The sequence below is a fragment of the Bos indicus genome, chromosome 2, assembly GCF_029378745.1.
Source record: "Bos indicus isolate NIAB-ARS_2022 breed Sahiwal x Tharparkar chromosome 2, NIAB-ARS_B.indTharparkar_mat_pri_1.0, whole genome shotgun sequence".
NCBI lineage: Eukaryota > Metazoa > Chordata > Mammalia > Artiodactyla > Bovidae > Bos > Bos indicus.
The window spans coordinates 61,647,296-61,674,961 of NC_091761.1; the positions used below are offsets into that span (position 1 = coordinate 61,647,296).

The following is a 27,666-nucleotide window of genomic DNA, read 5'->3' on the forward strand; positions in this document are numbered from 1 at the left end:
CCTTCCACTGTCTGAGCATTTTGGCTAATGAAGATTTTTACCACAGTTTCACATACCTGAGTCTCAACAGCAATTTAATTACAGGAAAACAAAGAATTATTGTAAATGGTCAATATTTGTGAGTATTAAGTGTTATCCAAAACAGGAATCACGATGAAAGGCTATTAAGCAGTTAGTCCAGATTGTAGGTAAAAGAACTTACGGCTGAAACAAGGCCAAATCAAATGTCACAGAGTTTATTCAATCAGTCCATAATGTCCTCTCTCCTTCACTTGTTTTGCCCACTACTCCCAAGATGTATGGGTTGTGCCCTCTAACTGCAAGGTTACACTTCTTTGCCTCAGTATAATATGATTTCACATGGACAGAAAGCAACTGGGAAGGGGAAAAAGAGGCTCAAATGGTGTCATATTTCAGCTTCTATGTCCCCTGGTCTGTGCCTCTCAGTATTTTGTGTCAATCTCCAATGTTCCTCTGGATTTTAGCCTTGCTATTTTGCTTCAAAGGCTGCCTTTGCTCAAGATGTATACTCTACTGCCACATTCCAGATGAATACACAGATTTCTCTAGCAGAATTTTCATGAATTTGGCTCCCCTCTCCACAATGTTGAGTTCCTGAGCCAAGAAGTGAGCCTTTACTCAGTGGGGCAATGCCAACTTTAACCTGGACACCATGTATATAAGGGGGCATGTCCTGTAACAGGGGTGAAGCCTTGAAGTTCCTGTGGAGGAATGGCTCTTTTCTATATACTGAATAAGTTTTACATTACTTTTATATTAGAGGAGGGGAAATCTACCAGGTGTGAACCATAATGAACAGAAAGCTATCAGGACCTTAGAAATCTTTCTAGCTTAAAAAGAAGAAGAAAAAAAAAAAGCCTTATTTAACATTCGGTACGTTGCATGGCTGGTATCCCAGGAAGGAAATTCTACAACATTAAGTAAGGTGCCTGAACAACTTTTTCCAGAAGTCATGATAAGGTGTTTGACCATTCATTCCAATACTTAAACAGTCCAGTAACTAGTTAAAAAGTATATAATTTTAGAGTATACTCTCTAAAGAACATGATATTAAATGCTGCAAAAAGATTATTGGACTTTTTCAAATGACATAAGACCATGGGATATATGTTGGTTAAAGTTACTATAATCACAAGTAAAATTAGAAATATTCAGTCAGAAAGCACTAAAAAAAGAAAGAAAGAAACACCCATCATTCTACTATTAAAGGTAAGAACCTTACTATTGTTTATGTAAGACAAAACCACAATAGTGTGTTAGTAACATAAAGAACCATGTAATAACAGACATGCCTCACTTTATTCACACCTGCTTAATAAAATTTACATCTTAAAGAAGTGTTGTTTTAAACCTGTGTTTAAACATTCAGGTTTCACAGCATCACTGTTACAGAGTGGCATTTATTAGAGAAGTGGCACTGTGGTTCAAGTTCATTATCTAATTCAGGCCGAAGGAGGGGAGGGACATAGCTCTGATATGTTCAAAAGTATAGTTTGAAGACTGTCAAATATGAGAAAAAAAAATCCAACGATCTGGAAAAGAGGGAGAAGGGTGAAGATTAGGAAGGGTAAAGTAGACTCTCGAGAATGAAAAGTATTGCTATGTTTTAAAAATACTACAAGAGTATTTCCAGTATTCTGAGGCTCAATACATCCCCAATTTGGCCACTACCTAAATTATTCTTTTGTCAATAAAGTGTTTCAGTACATCTAATTTAAAAAAATCCTTCCTGTGACAAATCTGGATTTAAACTGGGTATATGAGGAAAATAGACTATCTCTTGTAGAAATTTCTGAATATTGTAGGAAAGCATCTATTTTGTAAAGCAAGCAATGCCACTATATGTGATATCAAACAACAGAATAAACACCCAGATTTCAGTGTAAGTGTTATTTAACACTGACATTCTCCTTTGTTAAAAGATTGCAGTTGTGCAATATTATCCCATTTCTTCCAGCACTTTCAGAGGAAACCACAATTAATTCTGCAAGCTGAGAGAACTAGGACAATACAAACTGATGGCTCAGGCTCTTCCCCGGAGGGCTCCAAAGAATATTCTATTTTTAACTCTCTTTCACTTCAGCAGGGAAAAGAGCAAGAAGGAAACACAGTGCTCAGCAGAAAAGTATTGCACAGGCTTTAACAGGCTAGTTTTATTTTATATAGGTGACCTGAACTATCATTTGTGCTAAAGGAAAGCAATCTTAATAATACGGATTAGACATAATCAGAAAGATAAGAAAAGAAACTGAAGAAGTGCTTAGTCAGAATAGTCATAAATGTAAGGTTATTTCATTCAACGGTATTATAATATTTTTTCAAGGCTGAATTTGCACAGCAGAAGCACTGCTGTCAGGGTAGATTTTTTTCTTTCTTGGGTGAGCCGTTTTGCCAACTCTAAATTTAACTGTAACCAGGTATCTACAAGATAATTTATGAAAACCATTTCCAAATCATCAAAATCTCAAGTTTGTAATCTAATCTGTATTATGTCTGTAGCATTATTTTAGTGAGCAGGCAAAATTCAACTAAGGATAAGTCTGTTAGGTGAATGTGGAATACACATCCACCTAACACCAGTACACGGTCGCTGTTCTTTATCTTCTATCACCCTCTGCTCTCCTACTCCTGTGCCTTAAATTAACAAAATTACAAACATAAAATATTAATCTAATAAAAACAGGTTCATACAGGTTATAGGTCAAAGCTATTTAAATGACCGTCCTATGGAAGAGGGTATACAACTCAAGGAAATCTATGGGTACTTACCAGATACGTTTGGCTCCAGTGGCGGCAGGTTAATGAAGAAGGGAAAAGGGAAATACGTGGATTTGTAGGTAATATACAATGTTTGAGTCTGTGCTGGTCACGCAATACTAAGAAATGCTTACAGAATCAATGATAAAACAAGGGTAGCCAGGACTACCACCTAGTAATATAAACACAAAATTCCTATAACTCAAGTCAATAGTTGTCAGTAAATGACTTTGTAGCTAGAGTCCCTATTTGACATAACTTATCTGTTATAAGTATCACCCCTCCTCTGCTTATCCAATAGGATCCTTCCTTCCTTGCCTGTCTTTCATATCCTGGTTACTTTTAAATTTGTGCCCTGCAAAGCTGCCATTATTCTTGGGCATCTTACAGCCTGTTTAACCCAAAATGTTTCTCCTGTGGTTGTGGTCAATAGGACCCTACTGTAGTCTGCTGATTGGAAAGCTAAGATTACAGGTATAATGCATTGATAATCTTTGAATTTACCAGAGGTTGCAAAACTAAAATGATATTTAGCTTTATGGAGTCATTTTTGCTTCCCACATGCATACAATATCACAGTTTGGAAAAAAAATTAAATTATATCCCTTCAAATACCTTCAAATGCTTTTATGTGTCTTAAGTCCATTTAATGGCATGCATAATAATATTCCTAAAAAGCTATTTAGTAATAGGGGAAAAGATGTATTTGACTTTCATTAATGAATCTGGCATGCTTAGGACATTAAACTTTTAAGAAAAGCTCCAATCAAAAGCAATCTGCCATTCAATTCTTCCTTGGAAAATAAATTAAAGCAACAGCTTTCATGAATTTTTAAAAGGTAAATTATATTAAGCCAAGGTTGTCATTTAAATTCAAATCCCTATTTCTGAGTATGAAGCATGATTAAAAGGCATTACAATTAATGGAAAATATAAGCAAATGTTAACATTTTAATATAGCATTAAAAGAAAGAAGGGAAAAAAGAAAAGAAAGCAGTGGAAACCTGAGTAAAAAGAAGCCAGGAAGCAGCTGAAAAAGAGACCGGTTCACTGTGAGAAATGTAAACCTCTCAGACAGTGCTACGGCCCCGAATCCAACAGCTCAGGAACAAGGCCAATTATTGCAAAATATTAAACATATATGGTGAAGCTGCGAACTTTTCAAAAGAGTCCTAAGAATGAAAGCAGCTAAACAAAGAACAGCCAGGCCTCATAAAACCTAAAATCTTTGCTGTAATTACTACCTGCAGGAAGTTTCTTTATCATATACTTCATAGTATTCAAGCTGTACATTTTATGGTAAAGGGTTAAGATAACAAATTCTTACTACTGCAGCTGGCAAGTAACCAGATCTTTTAAAATCTTTGCTTGTATGGCTCCTGTTATGGCAGTAGGCACTAAGCTATTGCAAACCAATCTTCCAATATTCTGCCCTTCTAAACTAGAAATGATTTATCTAAGACAGACACACAGAATCATGGAATTGTAGGGTACACAGAGGCTTCAACAGACATATTAGCAAAACTCCCTTACTTTGCAAGTGAGTAAACTGAAACCTAGAGGCTTTAAATAATATACCTAATACCAGTTAAATACAAGTAAGGGCTGTTAGGATTTGACTATTTTGTTTTCTTTTATGTTATACAATACATTGTCCAAAAGGCCTTATGTAGACAGAATTTCTTCTGTTTCTGTTGACAGGGGTTGACTCAACCTTTCAACCTTGTTTTAATGACCATAGTAGTTTCACATTCATAACGGAAGATTGGTACGTTCATTCCCCAGCAGTTATGTTAGTACTGATTTCAATTCAGTTCCCATAATAGATGGGTTTAGGAGATCAGTAACTATAGCAGTCCTCTGGCATGTGGATGAAAGATCAATCCTTGAGATATTTCCCCAACTTCCTTTCTGCACTCAAAAGGGAAAATAATAGAATATCCTGTTTATATTGCTCATACCCTACTGATCTGAGAATATCTGATTCAACTGGGTTTGTTAATTTAGAGCAAAATTTTCTTCAGATTCATTTACAAACATTTAAAAATTATTTATTTGTGCCTCAGTGGAAATAAATTGTTCCAAGTCTATCTAAGGGATATAACAAATTATTTCTAATTTTAATCAGATGGGGATGGTGGAATATAGAAAAATATAAGGAAAAAAAAAAAAGAAAACCAGAAAGTATAATGTTTACATACAAAAATGGAAATTACTGAGAAATAAATTGCTTTAAATCTGTAAAAAGAAAATCAGAACCAAAAAGCTACTGTGTCCATTTCCCAGTGGATTTTGCTTTTCTGTCAGGAGACATACAAACATAAATGCACATTTTTTTGTTTTTTAAATGTGTTTACTCGAATACATTGGGGCTTAGCTGCGGCGCATGGGCTCTTGGTTGTGGTGCACAGACTCTAGTTGCAGTGCTTGGGCTTAGCTGCTCTGCAGCATATGGGATCTTAGCTTCCCGACAAGGATTTGAACCCATGTTCCATGCACTGCAAGGCGGATTCTTAACCACTGGACCACCAGGGAAGTCCCAAATGCACATTTTTTTCTGTAAGCTTAGACATAAAAAATAATCACTGGCTAATCACAAAAGTCTTTAGATTATACATATTAATCATCCAACTCCTACAAATTCCATACAAAAGTTCAATATAATGACCAACAAAGTAAGTGGCACTGGCATGACTGAAATTTCCTTTAAAGGGAAAGTTTCTTTCCTACCTATTAGCATAACAATATTTTTTTCCCTTTCAGATAAGGGTGCTTTGAGGATTTATTTCTCTTCTATTCTTCAAACTGAATGACATGAACCTTAAGTTTGAGTTGAGAAGATATTATTACATAAAGTAACTGGAGGAACCAACTCTAGTTATAAAGTGTTATACTAATATTATAACTGACTCTTTTAAGAGTCAAACACAATGGCAGAGTCATTCAGACACATACACTTTTCTGTGCCTGCACTGTCCAGATGCAATCTGACTTACTGTTTCTTTCCTTTTCACCACAACCACCAGCATTAAGAAAAATCCAACAATTAAAATATCACTGATAATGAACACATGTCATCTGTTATGTAGATATTCTGGCCCTGAATTGGGAGGTGTGGCATTTATAGTTGTTTTCCAGTAAGTGGGAATAGTTTTGGTAGAGAAGCATTTGCATGAACACATTGGTCCAAACTGTGATTGAAAGTTTTAATTTTGCAGGCACTTTGACAATGGAGAGGAATAAAATTTAGCCATGAAGAAGAACACAACTGGAAGCTCACACAAATACAAAACAAAGTTTCTTTGCTTGCTTCATTAACTGGGTATACTAATGAACTAATAAGTTAATTAGTCACATGCAAGGTATTTGAATGGGGAAAGAAAAGGCCAATTTCTTTTTTTAGTATCATAACATTAGCTGTAATATGTATTATAATTTGTTTTATAAAATGATTAAACATTAAAATGTAATAAGTTAAACAATAAAAATTATAAATGTTAAAAAAATAATAAAATAATATAATCTGTATTATAAATAATAAATATAATAAAAACAATAATAAAAATTATAAATGTTTTTTAAAACTATTATAATTATGGATATAAAAAAATAAAAAAACTATTATAATTATGATATGAAAAGTCAGTCAAGGAGGTCCAGGAAACTTAGGAAACAATTTCTATTAGAATAAAACAACAATGTATTTAATTAGTGAGCAGTGTCATGACCAATGTCTCCAGGTATAAGGGAGAGCTTCTGATGCCTTTCAAAATTAGAGCATATACCAGCTGAAGTGGAATGTATTACTAAACCTCAGGAAACCCTGAAATTAAAGGGAGTCAATTTTGAGACAGAGGACAAATTCTAAGTTGGCCAAAATGACCACTGTATGTACTCAACATCCTTTGGAAGAACGTTTGTCACACATACAATACAAGGCCAGCAACACAAAAACGGGAAAAACCTACACATTAAGTACAAGACAGCTCCTGAGAGCAACAGATTGAGGCCCTGGAAGTTTCCCTGCTGAGGTGATAAGTAAGAGTCTTATCTGGTAAAGCTGATGATGAGTGAGGACTGCACAAGTGAGGAGAGGCAAGAACACTCCTCTCATCAGACCACGCAGGGCAGATGTCTTTCTCCTGAAATTGTGGAACCCATCAAAGGCTACAAACATTATCAAGAGCAAGAAACTGTCCACTACAGATGCAGGGTTATGTGGCCTCAGCAATCATGCTGACATAGTCTGAGCACCTTCAAATGGTGACAAGCAGCTAAAAAGGCTTCAAAGAAACCAATAAAAATTCTCTTTCAATACCTAGAGTTATATAAAAGGCTGAAAAGAATACCTTATTAAACATCTGGGGCAGAAGTACACATCTAGGTGGGAAGCACAGAGAGAAATGAAGTCAGCAAAATTAGTGAGATAGCTTTTACACTGAGATCATAGTTGTTTTCATGGAAGGCTTAGAGAAAATTTGAAAGGGGCAAAAGAAAAACAATCTTCAGTTTTAATACATTTGATATGTTTAGGTTTAGACTGCATTCAGTTTAAATATACCTTTCACTACACAACCAGAAAACTGAAAAACAAAACACAAAAAAATGTGTAAGGACATCATTCCTTTCAAGGCATTCCTACAGAGACGAAGACACCAAAATAGCTTCACTAGGCTAGAGCTCTCAACCCAAGTTAGGTCATTTTGGGCCTTGTTTTGGGTTACCTGTTCAGCAGACATCTTAACTCGCCTTGTCTGTAGGTCTTGATGCAGTGCAGGCTGCAGCTACAGGGGCAGTCAGCACTGTGAAGCTGCTCACCTGGTACAGTCTTCTCATTATGGCTCCCAAGTCTTTAGCATGGAAACCTGACAGTGTGGTATTCTCTGGACGGTGCCTGCTCTTTTCATCTAAGATCTGCTTACTCTTTTCCTCTCACTGGTTTGCATATTCACCTGTATTCACCTATTTGAAATCCCTGACTGACTGAGTGTAGTAGTACCTTGGCAGTACCTTAATAGCAAGATGGGAAATAAACCAGGATGAAAAAATCATCAATACTCAAAGCTAAGAATTCCTAACCTCATGAATTCTACTCACCTGTCTGCTGTGCAGGCTGTGGCAGTGGTTGGTTTAGATGTGAATTGTAATGGACCGAAGGGACTGGGCGATACTGAGGCTGATTAGAGTGGTAATGGCCTGGAGCACAGTAACAGGCTGGCATCTAGAATAAGGATTGAGGGAAAAATAATTATTTTTATTTGGAGTAGAAATCTTTATTTCCCTGTCAGAAATATCAGAGTATAATGAGTAATAATTCTCCCCATCACTAATCATCTGAAAACTGATTTTCCTTTGCTTTAAGTTTACCTGAAAAAAAATTTAAAAATTTCAAACATGTAGTATACATAACAAAAGATATATACCAATTTCCCCACTAAATTAGATTTAGTAGATTTAACTTTTTTGGTCACATTTGTTTCAGATTTTTCTCTCTGTTACAAAACCAAATACTACTGAAATACTTAAAGGCTCACTTCCAACATTCCTTTGCTCTACATGCCATAGAAAAAGCATCATTATCTTACAGATGGTGTATATCATTCCCATAAATGTTTTTAAACTTCTAGAGTCTGTGTGTGTGTAACATATTATCAATCATCTATGTAATCTACTATAGACTTGTTGAGAATTTTTAAAATGCACATTTATGGTTATTCTACATAAACTTCATGGGCTTTCCTGGTGGCTCAGCTGGTGAATCTGCACCTAGGTTAGATCCCTGGGTTGGGAAGATTCCCTGGAGAAGGGAAAAGCTATCCACTGCAGTATTCTGGCCTGGAGAATTCCATGAACTGTATAGTCTATGGGGTCGCAAAGAATCGGACATGACTGAGCAACTTTCATGCACTCATTCATATAACTTCATGCAGCTTATTTTGCAATTAACATTATTTTTGAGACTCATTTTGGTTAAAGCATGTATCGGGAGCTCATTCAAATTTACCTGCTGAGCTGCTATCACCACATATGTAAGTCAGTTTATCCTTTCCTACACATTCACATTAGCACTGATTTCATTCTTTAATTTTTCTCATATTTCTAATGCAAATTAAAATGTCAATACACATTTTATTTGTCAATTATACTTTAATAAAGCTGGAAAAAATGCCAAGAAGACTAGCCTGATTTAGTTTTCCACCCAAAGCTATTTGTATCAGTTGTGAATTTCTCTAAACGTAATCTGATCTGGTTTGGGGTGAAGAATAAACAATTAATCTACTGATATGGAAGTATGTGGAGAGTTAACTTCATTAGGTTCATAGGCTCTCAAGTTCTGCTCTTCTGATTGGGCTACTTCTAAACGAACAGAGCTCTGTGGCGATCTTACAGAGAGCCCATTTTGTCTGGAAACCAGACAAGCACAGAATTCCTGAATCAGTTATAAGCCAAGAATCTTCTAAATTTTCTGTAATATTTGTTTTTGAAACATTATAGACATAATACACATGTGATTCCTTAATTTTTCCTGGAGGTATCAGGAAGTAACAGATATATCTGCATCTAACAAGGTCAATTGATATTTAAAGATAAGAGGACTAAACACTCCAATCAGACTGAATAAATCAGCAAATATCAATTATATACTGAATTTGAATGACACACTTTAAGTATAAATGGTGCATATAGGAGAATGGAATAAGACCTATTATCTAAGTGCTAATCAAAAGAATGCACTAACACTTTTACAATCAAATTTGGTATTGACTGCTATACTTAAAATGGATAACCAACAAGGTCCTACCTTATAGCACAGAGGATTCTGCTCAGTGTTATGTGGCAGCCCGGATGGGAGGGGAGTTTGGGGGAGAATGGATACATGCATATGTATGGCTGAGTCCCTTTGCTCTCTACCTGAAACTATCACACCACTGTTAATCAGCTATACTCCAATATAAAAGTTTTTTGTTTTTATTTTTAAAAAGGATGCTTAATTCACCATATTAAAGTCACATTACAGTATGTTTCAAGACAAGCAACAGTACTAGAGACAGAGAAAAACATTTCATAATAGTATGAGTCAATACATTGGGAAGACTATACATTCAAATACTATAATACAATATGATAGAATTTGGAAACAGACAAAACCACTATCATCTATTGATAGAATTAGACAAAAATTAAATAAGGATGTAGAAGATCCAAAAGTATCAAACACATATACTCAGTTGATACTGCTGCTGCTAACTCACTTCAGTTGTGTCTGACTCTGTGCAACCCCATAGACGGCAGCCCACTAGGCTCCTCTGCCCCTGGGATTCTCCAGGCAAGAATACTGGAGTGGGTTGCCATTTCCTTCTCCAATGCAGGAAAGTGAAAAGTGAAAGTGAAGTCGCTCAGTCGTGCCTAACTCTTAGCGACCCCATGGACTGCAGCCTACCAGGCTCCTCCGTCCACGGGATTTTCCAGCCAAGAGTACTGGAGTGGGTTGCCATTGCCTTCACTGAGCGTATACTAAATGCAAAAACAATATGAGAGAAATTAAAGATGACCTAAGGACATGGAAAGATATTTTATGCTCGTTAAGACCAGAACATGTCACAGTTAAAATGACAATATAACACAGAACCATTTACAGATTCAATGCAATCCCTATCAAAATTCCAAGGCCTCTTTTTCAGAAATGGAGAAGCCATCCTCAAGTTCATGTAGAACCGCAAGTAAGCTAAATAGCCAAAACAATCTTGAAAAAGAAGAACAAGCTTGGAGGACTCACACTTCCTGATTTTAAAACTTACTAGAAAAAAAAAAAAAACTTACTAGAAAGGTACAGTAACAAAAACAGTGTGGTACTGACATAAAGATATAGTATAAAGCAGTGTAAAAGTGAGAGTTCAGAAATAAACTGTTATATTTATGATCCAACTGATATTCAACAAGGGTACCAAGATTATTTAGTGGGCAAAGAATAATATCTTTGGACTTCCCTGGAGATACAGTGGGTAAGAGTCCCCCTGCCAATGCAGGGGACATAGATTTGATCCCAGGTTTGGGAAGATGCCATACATACCAGAGCAACTAACCGCGTGCGCCACAACTACTGAGCCTGTGTGACACAGCTACTGAAGGCTGTGCGCGTACAGCATGTGCTCCACAACGGGAGAGGCCACTGCAATGAGAAGCCCGTGCACTGCAACTAGAGAGGGACCCTCCACTCGCTGCAACTAGAGAAAGCCTGCACACAGCAACAAAGACCCAGTGCAAAAAATATAAGAATAGTATCTTCAACAAGTAATGCTGGAATAAAGAGATATACACATGCAAAAGAATGAAGCTAGAACCTTATCTCATACCATATACAAAATCAAACTCAAAATAAATGACCTATATATAGGAGCTAAACCCATAAACTCCTTTAGGAAATAAAGGAGGGAATTCTATCCAACTCATTTTGAAATCAGTACCACCCTGGGCACTACAACCTGAAAAAGGGCTTATAAGGTAACTACAGGTCAGTATCCTTCATGAAAATACATGCAAAACTCTGTAAGAGAATACTGACAAATCAAACCCAGTGATATACAAAAAAGACAACTATATCATGATACATATATATCATAAGGTATGTTCCAGAAATGAAAGGTAGTTTAACATTCAAAAGTCAGAGTAATTCACTGTATTAATAAAGGGGAATAAAACCCCACATGATCGATCACCTCAATAGAGGCAGAAAAAAAATTTTTTTTTATAAGTTAATATCCATTCATGGTAAAGACTCTCAACAAACTAGGAATATAAGAGAAATGTACAAAAAAAATCCACAGATAATTTCACAGTTAATGTTGGAAGACTGAAAGCTTACCCCTAACACTGGGAACAATGTAAGCATAGGTACTTCAAAACATATTTAAGTTAATACATGGATTCTAGAGATTTTACTTCCCTCTCCTGTGAGTATATTCAACAGTGGCGCACTTAGCTAATGCAATAACGCAAAAGAGAAACAAAAGGCAAAGAGATTGGAAAGAATAATGTATGTAGAACAATCAAATTTAGAAAGTCCACAGTATAAAAAGATCAATATACAAAAGACAATTTTATTTCTACATATTAGCAGTTAACAAAAATAAATAATAAAAATAAAAAATAAAATTTTTAAATAATATCCTTTAGAATTATCACTTTAAACATTCAATATTTAGGATATATTTTAAAAACTCTATGTAATACTTGTGTAATGAAAACCACAAAATACGATTGACAAAAAAATTACGGAAGATCTAAATAAATGGAGAGAGGTAACATATTTTTGCATAGGCCATTCAACAGTGTTAAGACGCTAGTTCTCCCCAAACTGATCTGTTTTATTTTTTATTTTATTTTCATAGTGCATTTACTTTACTGTGTTTCTCTTAAGCTAGTTAAAACAAAACAAACCTCTAAGAGTCAGAAGGGAACTCAAAGATTACATAGTTTAACCCTCCAACTGAAGTATCTATCAGTCATGTGGTTGTCTAGAATGCATTCTAGAGTCTCCAAAAGGGAAGATGGCTGACAAGTTTTGGTCACACATTCTCACAAGGTTTCTCCGTGCAAAATTCAGTTCTCTAAAGTTAGAAGATGAAACAGCAATGTACCTGTGGAGAGGGCTGCTGAATATACCCCTGCTGCTGGAGCACTGGCTGGCTGACAGGATGACCAGAGGCAGAATAGCCCGGAGCAGGGACTGGCTGCCCAGGCGGTAGGGGAGGAGGTGGCGGCGGTGGCGGTGGCGGTGGTGGAGGGGCTGCTGTCATGATATAACCAGACTGCTGTGGGGACTGAAGAACAACAGTGGACTGGAACATGGTGGCATGAGGGTCAGAACCATCTGCTGATGGCTGGCGGGCAAGACTCATGTGGCTAAACTGAGACCCAAGGTTGTCCTGCTAAAAAAGGGAGAGACCAGAAATCAGTAAGCTTTCCATACACAGACCGATCTTATCAAAGAAAAATACTTCATGTATTTTAAGAAGAGTTGCAGTAGTATATATTAATATCATGGAAATTCTATATCTATAACAAGCATGATTTAATAGAAGAACAGCTTCAAGAAAACTGTAATTCTGAGGCAGGAAGGTAGCAATATTACAATGCTGTCAACTCAAATTACTTATAAAATATATCTCATGGAAATGTATAGCATGCAGAAAAGAGGAGGGTATAACAACATTTCACAATAAAAAAATGAAGACACTTATTTAAAATGAAGATTAAAGGCACACTTTTATATTAGGCAACTAACATTTTCTGAAAAGACTTCAAAGACCAGGAGTCTAGCCAGGCATGGTACTAATTACTCTTTAATACCCTTCTTCCCAGAAGGTAAGAAGAGTCAGATTCTATGCATTTCTGTAGTTCCTCCCATACCTATCGATCAAATACAGTAGCAGAAATGAAATATATAAAATCTACCCTCTCTGATCTTCTCTCTAATCTCAAAAATAATTTGGTTATCAATTCTATTTTTCCTTGGTGTTTTTTGGTCTACTCCTTAAATCAGATGCTAGGCAAAGGTAAACCAGGTGACAGTTTCCTATTGCTTTTGCTACTTGGAGAACAGGCAGTGGTGTCAAGAAAAGGCTACAATTTATATTATCTGACTCAACAAAGTAAGGACCAATTCTGACTTGTCTACATAGTATCAACTGAAATGACTACAAGGGGGTTAAAATAGCATTCCCTTGTTGTCAAGGAGCCAGACTGGCAATAACGTGCATCACATTTTGCTGAGAGGAAAAATTTGAAAAAAGGAAAATTACTTAAAAAATTGTGGCAACTGAGTTGTCAAAGTTGACATGTCTACAATTTCTATAATCTGCTTGTTTTTGCAAAGTAAATTAAGGCTATGGAGATGATAAAGGATTGGAAAAAAGGAAACCTGACTTAGTGACTGAAAACCCTTCTCAAATGGTTGTTCTGATTTAGTCCAGCACTACTCACCTAATTCAATGAATAACTTCAGAAGAGGAAAATATACCTAAAAATGCTTACCAGCTGTAATGAAAATGTATGTCCAAATATTTTAAAAAGAAATACCATAATGATTGATATATCCCATCATTACAGTCATCTTGGTGAAAAAGTCATTTTCTTACTCCAACCATCTGCCATTTTTCAAAACATTTTTGAGGCTTTTATGTTATTTTTTAAAATGTTCTCAACCTTCTCAATGCTGGCAATTTCATTTTCTCAGACTGAAAGTGATCTTTGAAAATCATTCAGAGCCAAGGCTGGTAAATAAGGTTGCCCTGCAGCTCAAAACAAAAACACCCTCAACAAAACAAAACATTTAAAAAAAGTGTTGAGTGATTTTAAGAGACGTCTTATAATTTAACTTGGATGCAATTTCAAAATGTGATGACCGTACAGTCTGAAAAGTAACAGCATCACTGGGAAAAAGTACAGGTGATTAGGTAGATTCAACTTAATGGAAGCAAATTAACATTTACTGAATATCTATTTCATTTTAGGCACTATGCAGGAGGTACTTTATATTGTGGTCCCATATGTTCACTAACTAGAGATGGTCATTACTGAGCTCTTACTGAAAGGTATAACTTGGGGCATGCTTTGGATTAAAGGAAGTACCACTACTTTATAGTCATAGATTAAATATCTAGAGATTTTGATGTCTTATGAAACTGGAAGCTCCAATTCACCCCAATGACTAAGTTTTTTCGGACCTGGTGGGGAAAGAAAGTCTAAACCCAGATGAAAGCTGCCACCCCAGGACTACACAGATCTACACCAGCCTCAATAAGAAGAGTAGTTAAAACATCTTAGGACCTGAAGATTATTTCAGTATGAAAAACAAGGAAAATGTTAGGCTTTACATAATTGCCAAAATAAGCCAATATAACAAATATTTTATGGAACAGAATAAATTATTTCTAATACAGCTTTAAAAAAATGCTTTTTCAAAATATATGTATCCCTGACTTCAGAAAATCACAAAAGAACATATCACATTAATCACATTCACAAGGATTTATCACACATATACCCATAGAAACAACGCAGGACGTGAATAGAGATATAGTACCACGGAGTATTGCTGAGTGGGTGAGACTGGCAGGAGCGGGGATGGGTAAGGGGCTGTAGAGTACTGAACAGGCTGTGAAGAGGGCTGCAGAGGACGAATAGGCTAAGGAATAACAGGTTGGCAAACAATGTTAATGTCAGAATAAAATGTTAGAGAAGAATTACATAAAATGGAAAGTTACAGTTTTTTGGCAATAGCTTAAAACTACAAAGTCATCTTAAAAACAATATAGGAAACAATAAAAACAATAGTAAGTGAAGAAACTCTACATAGAAAATTTCTGAGAACATACATTTAAATTTAAAACATAATTAGAAAATAATTTTTTCATAAAAATATTTGATTCACTATAACAGGTAATTTAGATATTTCAAATGTTATTATCCTACAAGACCCTTGGGTTAGGTCAGTAAAAGCAAACCCCTTTATTCTTTCTTCCTGGTTTGATGAAGGGGCTGCTCTACTTGATGAAGGGGCTGCTCTATAAACATTAAGCAATAGAATTTTTCTTCTATTCTTATTATCAAACAGTATAACAAACATAATATCTATGTCGAGTATTCTATTTGACAAGGCATGATTACTCTTTTGGGACCAAAGTGCCTAAACCTTAGCAATTTTTCAAGGAAAATATACTATAGGTACCATTACAAATAGCCTAAAGAAAACACACACACAAATAGATCTCTTCTATATAAGGAAGATACATACAGTTTTCTTCTAACTAAAAATTTTTATTGAAAGAATATTAGAAGTTGAGAAACTATACTGGGCCTTTGAACAACTCAGGGCTTAGGGACGCTGACTCTCTGCAGGGTCAAAAATCTGGGTATAACATGGCTGGCCCTACATCTGCAGATTCCAGTCCATGGATCCAAATAATCACAGATCATGTATACTGTAGTATGTACGTGCTAGGAAAAACAAAAAAATGTGTATAAGCAGATCCTTGCAGTTCAAACTTGTACAAAGATCCACTGAAGTTCTTTGAAATTTTACTAACAAAATACTCCTGCATATCAGGAAAAAAAAAATCAAGTTTTACGTTTCCCAAGGGTACTCACAGGTATTATTAAAAAATGAAAGAAGTTTCAATCATATTTAAATTTTAGGGAATACACCTGGCTACTGACAGGCAAATTAGTTTCCCAATCTTACCTTTATGTAGTTTGTTACAAAGAACTAATATACATATTGGTTTAATAACTATCATAATCCAGCATACAGGTGACAATCTGTTTAAGTCACCTGCATACCGTCATTTAACATTTGAATCTCTCTCTGGACAATACTTTTGAAGAGTATACTTTAACAACTTCTCTCGTGGCTCAGACGTCTGACTACAATTGTAAAGCATCTGCCTACAATGCGGGAGACCCAAGTTCAATCCCTGGGTTGGGAAGATCTCCTGGAGAAGGAAATGGCAACCCACTCCAGTATTCTTGCCTGGAGAATCCCATGGACAGAGGAGGCTGGTAGGCTACAGTACATGGAATATACTTTAGAAATGCAAAATTAACCAAATAGGGTTACTCAAGGAATAAACTAGACAAGAAGAAATTCCTATGATTAAGACATATAATGCTGAGCTGCCCTTCCACCACAAAATCAAGTTTCTAAAACATGAATGGCTTAGAGTAGTTTAGAATTACACACATACACAAAACACAAAAAATCTACAGTTAAAGTACTAAAAAAAAGCAAAAGTTTAAAGATCTAAAGAGTAGCCACTGACTTCTCACTAACCTCTTGAAGGTTAGTGAGAAGAAATTAGCAAGCTTCCTAATGGATGACAGCATGTATCACACCAAATGAGGTGCAGTAGCTTTAAAACTACAAAGTACAAGCTCTTCAATGTGTTATTAAGTCAGACAACCATAAAGACACAACTTTCTTCCAGACAACTTAACCTACTATGTAAGTGTCAGATGAAACAAAAGCTTTAGTCTGCTGGGGAATAAGAGAAAGAGGAGTAATATGAACACCAAGGGTATGATTTTATGTCTGCCAGAATGTCAAGTGGTAATGAGAAAAATGTGGGCTGGGAGACTGGCTGATTAAAGTGAAACTCTGACAACTCTTAGAAAAGAAAAAGCCTTAGAATGTCCTTTTTTTCTACTTCAGTTGCAACTGGCTGCAAAACAGCATTCACTTAAAGTGACTGGTTTCAAGAATGTGGCCCATCTGAAGGCTTTGGAAATCATGGCATTATTTTGTTTGGTTAGCTGAAATTTCATGGGTGGATTATCTCAGTGCAAAAGATCGTTAGTGAGTATCATTTGTTCATCAATTCTCTATTCTTGTATTCAGTGAAAAATTACCAGAAGCACTTGAAGTAATGCCAGGAAGAACAGCCATGGAGTTTGATACATACCCCAAGATTTCAAATTATAGTCTAAGACATCGTTTCTAAAGTAAGCTGCCTATATCTTTTAGGACTGTCTCTTGAAACTAAATCAGACAAAGCTTTTTCTAAGAGATAATAATCTGAAACATACAACTGTAGATCAAACCTTAGGATTTTTTTCTGAAGCTGCCAGACTATTTCCACTGAATTAAATCAAATGAACATCTACCCTGTAAAACTCCTGATGAAATATATAGCACTGTAAGATGACCATGTGATGGCAGATTAAAGAGAAACACTTCAAGACCAAGTTGAATGAAACCAAGACAGAAAAGGACAGTGAGGGAGTTTTATTGTGTCTAATATCTACCTGAGTGCATGTAATCAAATGAGGTTGGGAAGTTAAAAAACCTACAAGTCCAACTTTAGGGAAACTGCCTTGCCTAATAAGGAGTCTTAATTGCCAGAGCAGTAATTATTTAGTTAAAAAATATGTGATAACTTCATCAAACTGCTCATACATTTTTCACTCCTGTAATACAAACAATTTAAGCTGTGAACAAAACTAATAAAACTTCTCCAGTTCAACTTTACCACTGTACTTCTGTCACAAAATATTCTCCATGTTCTCACTAGTGGAATACTTAAGATTGTCTTCCAGAGAAAAAGAAGTGCAAATAACTGTGCAAACTGTCTTTGACATGCTACACAACCTTTTAAAAGACAGAATGAAAGTATGAGTTTACACTGGAATAATCAAGTCCAGTAAGAACGAGTAACACATCTCTAGAAGAAAAGCCTGAATGTGAAAATATATGTGGAAACTCTAAACATTTATACAAATTCAAAGTATTATTAAAAGTGCTTTTGATAATTCTGCCTCAAGTATCTTTGTCTTTATTTTTCATAGGGTAGGTGGGATGGAGAGTACCTTGAAGCAACAACTCAGTTTCTTATAAGTGATTGATTTGTTGAATTTTAAAACAACTCACTTTGTTCACTGGAATAATGTATAATCTTAGTTTTGATTCCTCTTGTCCATTTCCTGCTACTGTGAAACAGGGATAAAATACTCACCACACAGGATCATGAGATAAAAATTTCCCTTAGCAGAAAAGCCCTTGAAGTTAACCTCTCCCTAGGAGCAGTGAGTGGGACATCATTGGTGGAGAACATTAAAGTTCTAAGAGATACTTACTTGGGCCATGGCAGTTATAATTAGTGAAGTTAGCCCCAAATATGCAAAGGTAGATGAACTTAGCATTATGTAATTGTGGATATGTGCACCTGTGAGAAAATGTGATTAGCTGCTTGTTGTTGAGGTGGTGGGGGTGGCAGAGGTGGCTGTGGAGGTCCAGGCACTTGGGTTCTAACTGGTTGTTGCGTCATTGGAGGATTATACACAACTGGACTCCCATCTGGGTTTATGAAGGGCTGACCTGAAAATTTTAAGAACGAAGGAAAAAAATCACTTACAATGGAGACTGAATATAGGTCATTCTACAAACAGCTTATAACATGTTCAATCCTTATTCACAATTCCAAAGGCCTCAAGTTTCTGAAAACCAAAGCTTTTTTTTCTTAGCCTGGAAAGCAAAGTTTGATTTTACATAAGGCTATTTCTAGTCTTTGTATCTCCCACTTAAGAGTAAATATTCAAAAACTTTGCTGCAGTGTTTCACTGTGGTGCTGTCACTCCAGAATCCACTCAGATTATATTATAGTACACAGTATTTTCCCAAAAATTTAATTCTCAAACACCCCTTGCTCAAGGAATTGAGTTACAGGATTGTGTAACATCTCAGTTTTGAAGGGAAAAAACAAAACAAAACAAAACTTGACTTTGGGATACTGGAAATCCATTAATTAGCCTGTTAGATGGGAAATATTTAACATATAGGTCACATTGCATATATTTAACTAGTAAGATTAAAACCTGATGAAAATTAAATGGCTGATAACTTCAAATTTCAAATTGTGGCTTTGATGGCAGTGTCCTAATTTCATAGATTCTAACTTGTTAAAATTAGAAAATAATCTAAAACTAAATAATTACCTAAAATAACTTCCTTTTGATTTCAGTGAGCTTTATTCATAGGCAAAAAATAAAATGAGAGGATACTTCAGTATTGATTTTGAGGCTTATTGGTTATCAATTACTGAAGGAATATTTTAAGTAACTCTCTACACATAGATTCTAAACAACTTTTTATTACACGAAGTAATATTTTTATTGTGGGAAAATAACCAACAAATATAGATCAAAAGGAAAATAAATTCCCCATAACCTTACAGTTAATTTGGATACCTTCTTCCAGACTTTTTTCTCAATGCACATACAGATTCAAAGATTAGTATTTTTCCATACTATACACTGAATGACTAAAAAAAAAAAACTGTACTGTTAAAAAAATTATGAAATAAAGAGATCATTGATTATGATACCCTTTTAGGATAGGAAAAATATAAAATAAGAGAAATTTGACTGAATAATAGTGTCTTAAATAGCCCCCCAAACATTCTCTCTTTTTTTTAAAAATAAGTTTGTGACATTTAATAAGATAATATTTGGGAGAGAAGAATATATTGTTCCATTGCGATCAAGTGGGAAAAGTTCTCCAAAGTCAAATTATTTTCATCAGTTAATATCCTGACAATTTATATGATGGATATAGAGAACTAAAGCGAAATCATGCTGGGAATTTGTGGATTGTTTATTAATTTTTAAAACAATGGTAGATTAGACTTGAATGAAAGTATGTTTCAGCATAATTTAAGGACTGCTTGAAAAAAGCTGGATGTGTTGTAATGCTTTTCTCAAAAAAAGGTCACTTTTGGACTAATTTAAAATTAAGTATACAATTCAATTTCAGGTTGATTAGTTTCTCACTTTATAATTTCCTACTCAATTTACACTTTCATGTTTCCAAAAACATATTAACTAATGTTTGGAATGAAAAACAATAGAAAATAGTAAAATATTAAATCATCTTGTATCCTGCTCCAGGAAAATAGGCAGTTTAGTTACATAACAGACCTAAAATATAAAAAGATAACCATTATAAACCAAAACTGAATTTCTTAGGAATCAGTTTCCTATGCTAATTTAATTTGTTTCTTAGAAACAAAAGATACAAATGAGATCTGAAGGTAACATGTTCCAAGCCAAAGTTTTTTCTACAACAAACAAAAGGAAAGTTTCAGGAACACTCCGAGACCCTGACCCTCTATCTGGATCTACCTTGACCAACAACTACCATGCTAGTCTGACCACATCAGCTAAATCTGTGAATATTTAAGGAAGGTTAACAAATGGCTTAAGGTTGTTTTTATTATCTAACTATATGATTGGGCTATGTTGTTTTGATTATAAACCAAGACTTCTCTTGACTTAAGAAAAAAAATTAACATATATAATGGCTGCAGTTTCTTAATCTCTCTGAGGTTCAGTTTCTTTATCTGTAAAAGTAGATTTCACCTAACAGGATTATTATATGTAATGTATTTAAAGCACAACACAGTATACGGCATAAAGCACAACACAGTATATGGCACAGAGTAAACACTCAATAAACACAAAGTACTACCTCCTAACTGCAAACAATGTGTTGTCAATATTAATTAACAATGACTACTTTTTCATTAATAGTAAGATGTAGCTTATAACAGCTTTTCCTCAGTAGAAAGCAATTACCATATTCATAAGGACAATTACTTATAGGTCTTTTCACTACATTATAAAAGAAGTAAGAGCTGTTAATGTTCTCCTTTTTCATGAAATGTATACTATTTTCCCCAGGATAAAATTCTTTTGAATAAAGCTCTTTCAAAGGTGGTGGTTGCACTTCTAGGAAATGAACTGTTTCATGATTTGACCTAAAAGACAACGTCACCAATGTCACAAGGAGAAAAATATTTTCTGATATAAACATGTCTTTTAACATTCTCTAGCATAAACTGTTTTTAATAAAGTTGTAGGGAAAATGCTAATCACTCATGAAAAATAAAAAGCTGACAACATATATACAGATAATACATTTAATATACATTCTTTAATTTTCAGATAACTCCTGACATCTCAACTGAAATAAACCTTTTTCTGGATACCAACCTGTTTGAGGGTTGATCAGAATACTGCCAGGTGGTATGCCTGCTGCTTCCAAGGGAAGCAAAAAGAAGCTTGTGCTAGGAGATGCAACTTGCCCATTTAGGCCACCATCAAAGGAAAGAGAACTATGAGTGCTGACAGCTGGATAGACGACAGGTGCACCGTGAGAAGACTGGCTAAGAGCTGTACCTGGGAGAGGCTGCTGGATGTGTGAGAGCGAGCCCGTGGATGACCCTACACTACCAGAAGACTCAGAACCTAGGGAGGAGTAATAAAAAAGGGAGTTTTTAAAACCTTATATCAAGATGCAGGCTTTAAATACATAACAATAAAATTCACATTGCATAACATGCAGTTAACACATAAAAGCATGAATTATTTTTGATTTACTGTACAACTTTGCCTCCCCTCCCCACCAAAAATAAGTTTAATACACCAAGACTTATCACATTAAGTTGTCAGGTAAGTCAAAGCCAAAGCATGCAACTTAAGCAAGTCTATAATAATATCAGGCACAGACAGCCACAAAAAACACATTACCGACATTCCCAAAAGGACAAAGTTATATACATTTTTACCTTTACATTAACACCTAGGAATATATAGATTATAATATTCCCCCAGGACAAACAACTTAGCACAGCCAAATGCCCAAACCTCTTATATCAGAAACCCCTCATCTATAAGAACACAGAAAGATTTAAGAGTAGTGTAGGAAATAACAAAAACAGTAAATTCTCTACCAAATACCAAGAGAAACAACTGCCAAGTTTCATTGCATACTTTCATTTTCAGCTCATAATCATAGCATCTTTCTACAATGTACAGTCAACTTTTAATTTTTATCACAGCAAGGGACAAAGATAGAATAAAAATATTCCAAGTAATTATATTGCTGCTGCTGCTGCTAAGTCGCTTCAGTCGTGTCCAACTCTGTGCGACCCCACAGACAGAAGCCCACCAGGCTCCCCTGTAACACTAGCTTAAATTTTTTTACTATACTTAATAAACTAATTTGATGTATAATGGCTAAAGGGAGACAATGAAACAATGAAGAAACGGAAAGATTTTGATGAATTAGGTTAATTAGGTTTTAAAAAACAGAATTGAGTCTATGAGAATTAATTTTTCATGAAAGAAGTAAACAAATATGATACACTATATAGATTTCTCTGAAGGATAACTTCTATTTTACATTGTGCCAAAATAACTGTTTCCAATAACTATATGAAAAATAAATATACTTATTTTCATCTCTGAAGATAATATAGATTATAAATAGTACATGTTCTTAAAATGTTTTGATTTGGCTGTTTGTCTAAATGACTTTCTCAGGACACATGAGTAGTTTTATTATGACGACTTGATGACTAAGTGATCATTTATCAAATAAATGCATATTTGGTACATATGCATATTTCTTACATTAATAAAACTTACCTTTCTTTGGTGATATATCATATACACTAAGACATTTTAAACATCCACATTATATGTTAAAAAGATGACAAGTGCAATTCAAAAACCTTAAGAATTTAAAGCACTCAGTTATATAGTCAGAGATTAAAAAATACTGTCACCTTCAAATTTACACCTCTCCCTTCAACTGTTATCTGTAAAACTGTATGTCTAGGCTGTACCCAAAAGGATAAGGAGAGTGCCATTTCTGATTTTCCTGATTATTTTGGGATAAAAATAAAGATCCATGAGGATCCTAAAAGAGACATAAACTTCTTTAGTATTGAAGCCAGTTAGTGAAAGTGAAAAGAGTAAATGCTATGAGCCTAAAAGTTATATAATCTAAAATAAAGAAGCTTTAGAATGAAAATGTTACTGAAATTTCTACTCATCTATAATAATTATACTGTATTACATTTCTTTAGTTTGACAATTTCTCAAAAAGTCTCAGCAATTTTATACATTTTTTGAACAGCAAGTGAACTTTATCATGAAATGCAAACAATAATATGATAGTAGTTGTTGAATTTCAGCTAATAATGGTATTAGCTAAAAATGCAATCAATGTTAACTAATCCTACGTGAGAAACCACAGCTTCTAACTATAACTAAGCACTGAAGGATTTCTAATCACCTAAGGCACTTAAACAAGAGATGACATTTCATTAACCAACCTGATTTAAGTTTACATCACAGTGGAGGATTCTTATTTTAACTGATGTCTGTGAATCTGTCTCACAGAGAATAAATCCTAATGTCAATACACATATTACCTTATAAGTACTTTGGAGGTGCTCAATGTACTGCTGATAAGAATCTTTTATTTAAGGATAATTACAGAAGCCATATGATAAATGCCAAGCCAACATTATGGAAACTAATGTTTGACTGCACAGTTCTAAACAGATATTTGTACCTGTTTTTGAAAGCCTGCCTATGCTTTTGCTGCTTCCAGAACTATCACCTCTTGTCAGAACTGAAATTCCACTGAAGCTGCTGGCTTTGGTTACAGCAGGCTTGAAGTTTCGGAGAGAGCTGTCTGAATCTGTGCTACTCCAGGGCCGTGGTTCAGAGTACTTCAAATCATTCTCAGTGCTGCTTTGATGGCTATTTGTTGATCTTCCTGAAGCATCTTTATTAACTCTGTAATTTAGAAATAAAACTTTGAAAAGCCAATAGAGACAAAAAGGAAAATTATGAAGGAAAAAAAAAGCTCTCAATTTTCAATACTGTACTGCATGAAAACATGCTTCCAATACCTAAATATCTGGCGCCTCTGCTGAGTGCTATTAGCATCCTCGTCTTGGATTCTGTTGGCATTTTAATAAAACATTTTTACTTTTATTAGCGTCAGTCAGACACTTACCAAAACAAATGTTAAATTCCTCACCTTTTGTCAATAATATAATTCTCTTGGGAACACAGGGACTAGAAAGAAAGAACAGATATAAAAAGTTGAGCATTTGTCAAATAATGCCATCTGTAAACCAATGATGACAACAAAAATCATGTGTATTAATTAAAATAACAATAGTTACTCCCGGTCCTCAAATCAAACATGGTGGTAAGGTACACAAATAAATGATAATGAAAAATCTTTTTGGCTTGGAGATACTATGCTTACTTTTAACAGACACATGTTTTTGAAACAATGCATTTCTGTTGTACAAAGTAACTTGAAATTCAAATATTGTTTCCAACAAGTAAACCCATTTTCACTGTTAAATATTCAAGATAAATACACGTCTGTAGATTCCATCTTATTCACTCAACAAATACCTTGATCAGTTCTGCTTTGGCAGCAGCTGTAGCAGTGAACAAGCAGCTATGCCTCAATGTAGCTTACACCCAAAAGCCTCCCAGTGCTAACAACCTGACTCAGATAGCCATCATTTTTGCATCTTGTATTAATTACAAGTCTTCTAGTTTACCAGCTATCAGTTTTGCTCCTTTCATCCAATTTAAACAGCAAAAGCCATAGAAACCTCTCTGATCATGACTTTCCACTCCTTAATAGCTCACTGATCTTCTAGTATTTAGTATTAATTGCTCAGTTGTCTATGACTCTTTGCAATCCCATGGACTGTAGCCTGCCAGGCTCCTCTATCCATGGAATTCTCCAGGCAAGAATTCCAGAGTGGGTTGCCATTTCCTTCTCCATGGAATCTTCCCAACCCAGGGACTGAACCCAGGCCTTTTGCATTGCAGGCAGATTCTTTACCTTCTGAGCCACCAGGGAAGCCGAATCTTCTAGCACAGGGGTCAGCAAACTACAGTCAGCTATCTGTTTTTCTAAATAAAGATTCACTGGAGCACAGCCATGTTCATTCATTCACATATTGTCTATGGTTGCTTTTGTATTAATAATGGGAGTTTTGAGTTGTTGCAATGAAGGCTATATAGTAGGAAAGCCTAAAATACTCATTATTTGCGCCGTAAGAAAAAGTCTGCTGAACCCTGCTCTAGCTAAAAACTCAACTCCCTGCACTAGATTTCAGGATCAAGCTGAAATAAGATTCCTACTAATTCTCCAATTGAAACGTCCCTCATTTCCTGCCCCCTAGGCCATAATCCAGGTGGATTATGAATTCTTCAGTTCCTCATGAGTCTAGCTCTCCTTTATCTCTGGCCCCTGCAGATGCTGACCCTGGACATGGAACATTTCAATCCTTCAGGTCTCCTCTTAGAAGCTAACTCTTCCTCTCACTCCAGAGTTCTGGTTTTTGGTGCATCTCTACTGTGTTCCCTATTTCACCTTCATGTTTCTATACCAATTACACACTGTATTGTCATTATCTCAATACTCATCATGGGTAGAGACCTCATTCATCTTACAATTACAGAGGAAAACAGATCTAGGTTAGGCCCTGAGAAGACCTAGGGTGAATCTTGCCATTTTCTAGCTAGATGATCTTTGTCTATTTTACTTAGACTTCTGGAGCCTCAGTTTCCTCATCTGTGAATATAAACAGTGATACTGCATATAGGGCTGTTTGGGAGATAATTTATTGTAAATGTGCATGGATACATTTATCTAGTGCCCAGCAAAGTACCTACTACAGGTGATCAATAAGATTTGTTGAATATTATAAACTTTTAACTGACAGTCTAGACTTTAGTGTCATTTCCTTTTTTTTAATACAGAGAAAATTTCTATCTCTGAAAGTATTAACACAAATTACATATATTCTTATATCCTTGACTGCATAGAGCAGATCTTATATCCTAGTACTGCATAGAGCAGATACTGGTAAAACCAAACTGATTCTCTTCTTGAATCTATGTGTAAAATAAGCAGCCACTTAAAAGATCCATATAATCACATAAAAGTGGAAAGTAAATATTAATTTAAAAAATCAATTAGCTTTACTTTAAAAGAAACAAGTTATTTATCAAGAAAAGCCCACTAGCAAGTAGGATTTAGGGCACATGATTTTGTAGATAGTGACCAATATTACAAAAATCTCCATTCTGTGAGAGGAAAAAAATACTATATAAATATATAAACTATATACTCAGTCCAAAGTACTACTTCTTAGTTGATCTGCTTCCAACTTTTGAAAAGTACACATAACTGCAGCAATATAGTATTTTACAAACTATTAAATCATTAACATGAATAGGAAAGACTATAGTATTTCTAAAAAGATGACTTTATATGTAACAAATGTAGCTGAAAGTAAATATGATCAATAGATTAAGGGAGGAGTGAATAGGCAATTAGCATATATTTAAACATGAAGACCTAAATATAAGTCAGTACATACATCTTGGGAAAATATCCGGTCTCTAGCTCTCTGGTACTCTTCTTCTCTTTCTTCTATAGATTTGCTTCGTCTGTCATCTTTCAAACGTATTCTCATCTAAAGAAAAGAGAACAATTAATCTTGGGGAAATGATCTGCCAGGATAAGTCCAGCATCTGTAAAAATGCTCCAAATGTGCTAGGTTACCTGGTTATCATCCTTGTCAAAGCTAGAGTTATCTCTCTTGAGGATGTATCGTTTCTGAAAGTCTTCACCTTTATCATCCTTAATATGTTCAGTAAATTTCTGATCGGGTCTAAAAAATAAACCAAAAACCAAGGGAACAAAACATAAAACAGTTAAATATTACATTTTATGAAAAGTGGTAAAAATAATATGTTCTCACTCACTGGTGCTTTTATAGATACTTATGTTATCTCAGTTATTCCTCAAAAATAATTTTATAAGAAAACGTTAACTATCCCACGTCATGACTGAAAGGATATACGAAATACACTGTGGGCTCTGGAATCTGACTGCTTAGGTTCAAATACTCAGCTTTAACATTTAGTTGCTTTAGTTACTTATTAACCTTTCTTTTCCCTACTTTCCTCATTACAGTCTACCTACTTCATAAGGTTGTTCTGAAGATGAATTAATAGATGACCAGGACTTAAAACAGTAAACAGTAGACGTTTGTTATTATTATAAATACTACTGACAAAACTGAGGATCAAATGACTAAAGCAACTGTCCAAGATCAGAGGGCAAGGAAATGACTGAGCCATAGTTGGAGCCCTGGTATGTAAGCCTGTCTATTCTCTTTGCATTGCCTCCTCTAACTCAAAGAAACAATTCTGGAACAAAGGAAAAAGTATAGCACAGTATCTTATGTTACACTCTTACAGTACCTGCTCTGATGTTACATAACCAAATATGTTGTGGTTGAATTTAATAAAACTTAAGAGACTACTTCAAAATGCTACCAAGTTACCAAGTATTCTTAATTATAGTGGGATACATCTTTGTTTCGTATTAACTGAAACAGGTTAAAAAGAGGTTTTTTGAAGGTTCATGTTATGACTTAAAGTAATGATTATGAACTCTTAACAACGTATTTCATGGCTGATTGGTTTTTCCTCTAT

General features: G+C 35.0%; 1 protein-coding gene across 13 annotated transcripts in view; it reads right to left on the reverse strand.

Moving 5' to 3' along the window:
- The window catches only part of R3HDM1 (R3H domain containing 1), a 96,197-nt gene that overhangs the window by 35,488 nt on the left and 33,043 nt on the right, over positions 1-27,666 (reverse strand). For 5 of the 13 annotated variants that reach the window (XM_019973476.2, XM_019973449.2, XM_019973441.2 and 2 more), the window contains 10 exons: positions 26,729-26,837; positions 26,544-26,639; positions 24,167-24,204; positions 24,036-24,086; positions 23,693-23,919; positions 21,322-21,576; positions 18,498-18,649; positions 14,864-14,965; positions 12,417-12,707; positions 7,876-7,999 (listed from right to left, as the gene is read on the reverse strand). In XM_019973476.2, the coding sequence (XP_019829035.2) occupies positions 7,876-7,999; positions 12,417-12,707; positions 14,864-14,965; positions 18,498-18,649; positions 21,322-21,576; positions 23,693-23,919; positions 24,036-24,086; positions 24,167-24,204; positions 26,544-26,639; positions 26,729-26,837 (1,445 nt within the window). The remainder of the gene's footprint in view (positions 1-7,875; positions 8,000-12,416; positions 12,708-14,863; positions 14,966-18,497; positions 18,650-21,321; positions 21,577-23,692; positions 23,920-24,035; positions 24,087-24,166; positions 24,205-26,543; positions 26,640-26,728; positions 26,838-27,666) is intronic. The other 8 variants (XM_019973488.2, XM_019973469.2, XM_019973458.2 and 5 more) reach the window with 4 other exon arrangements.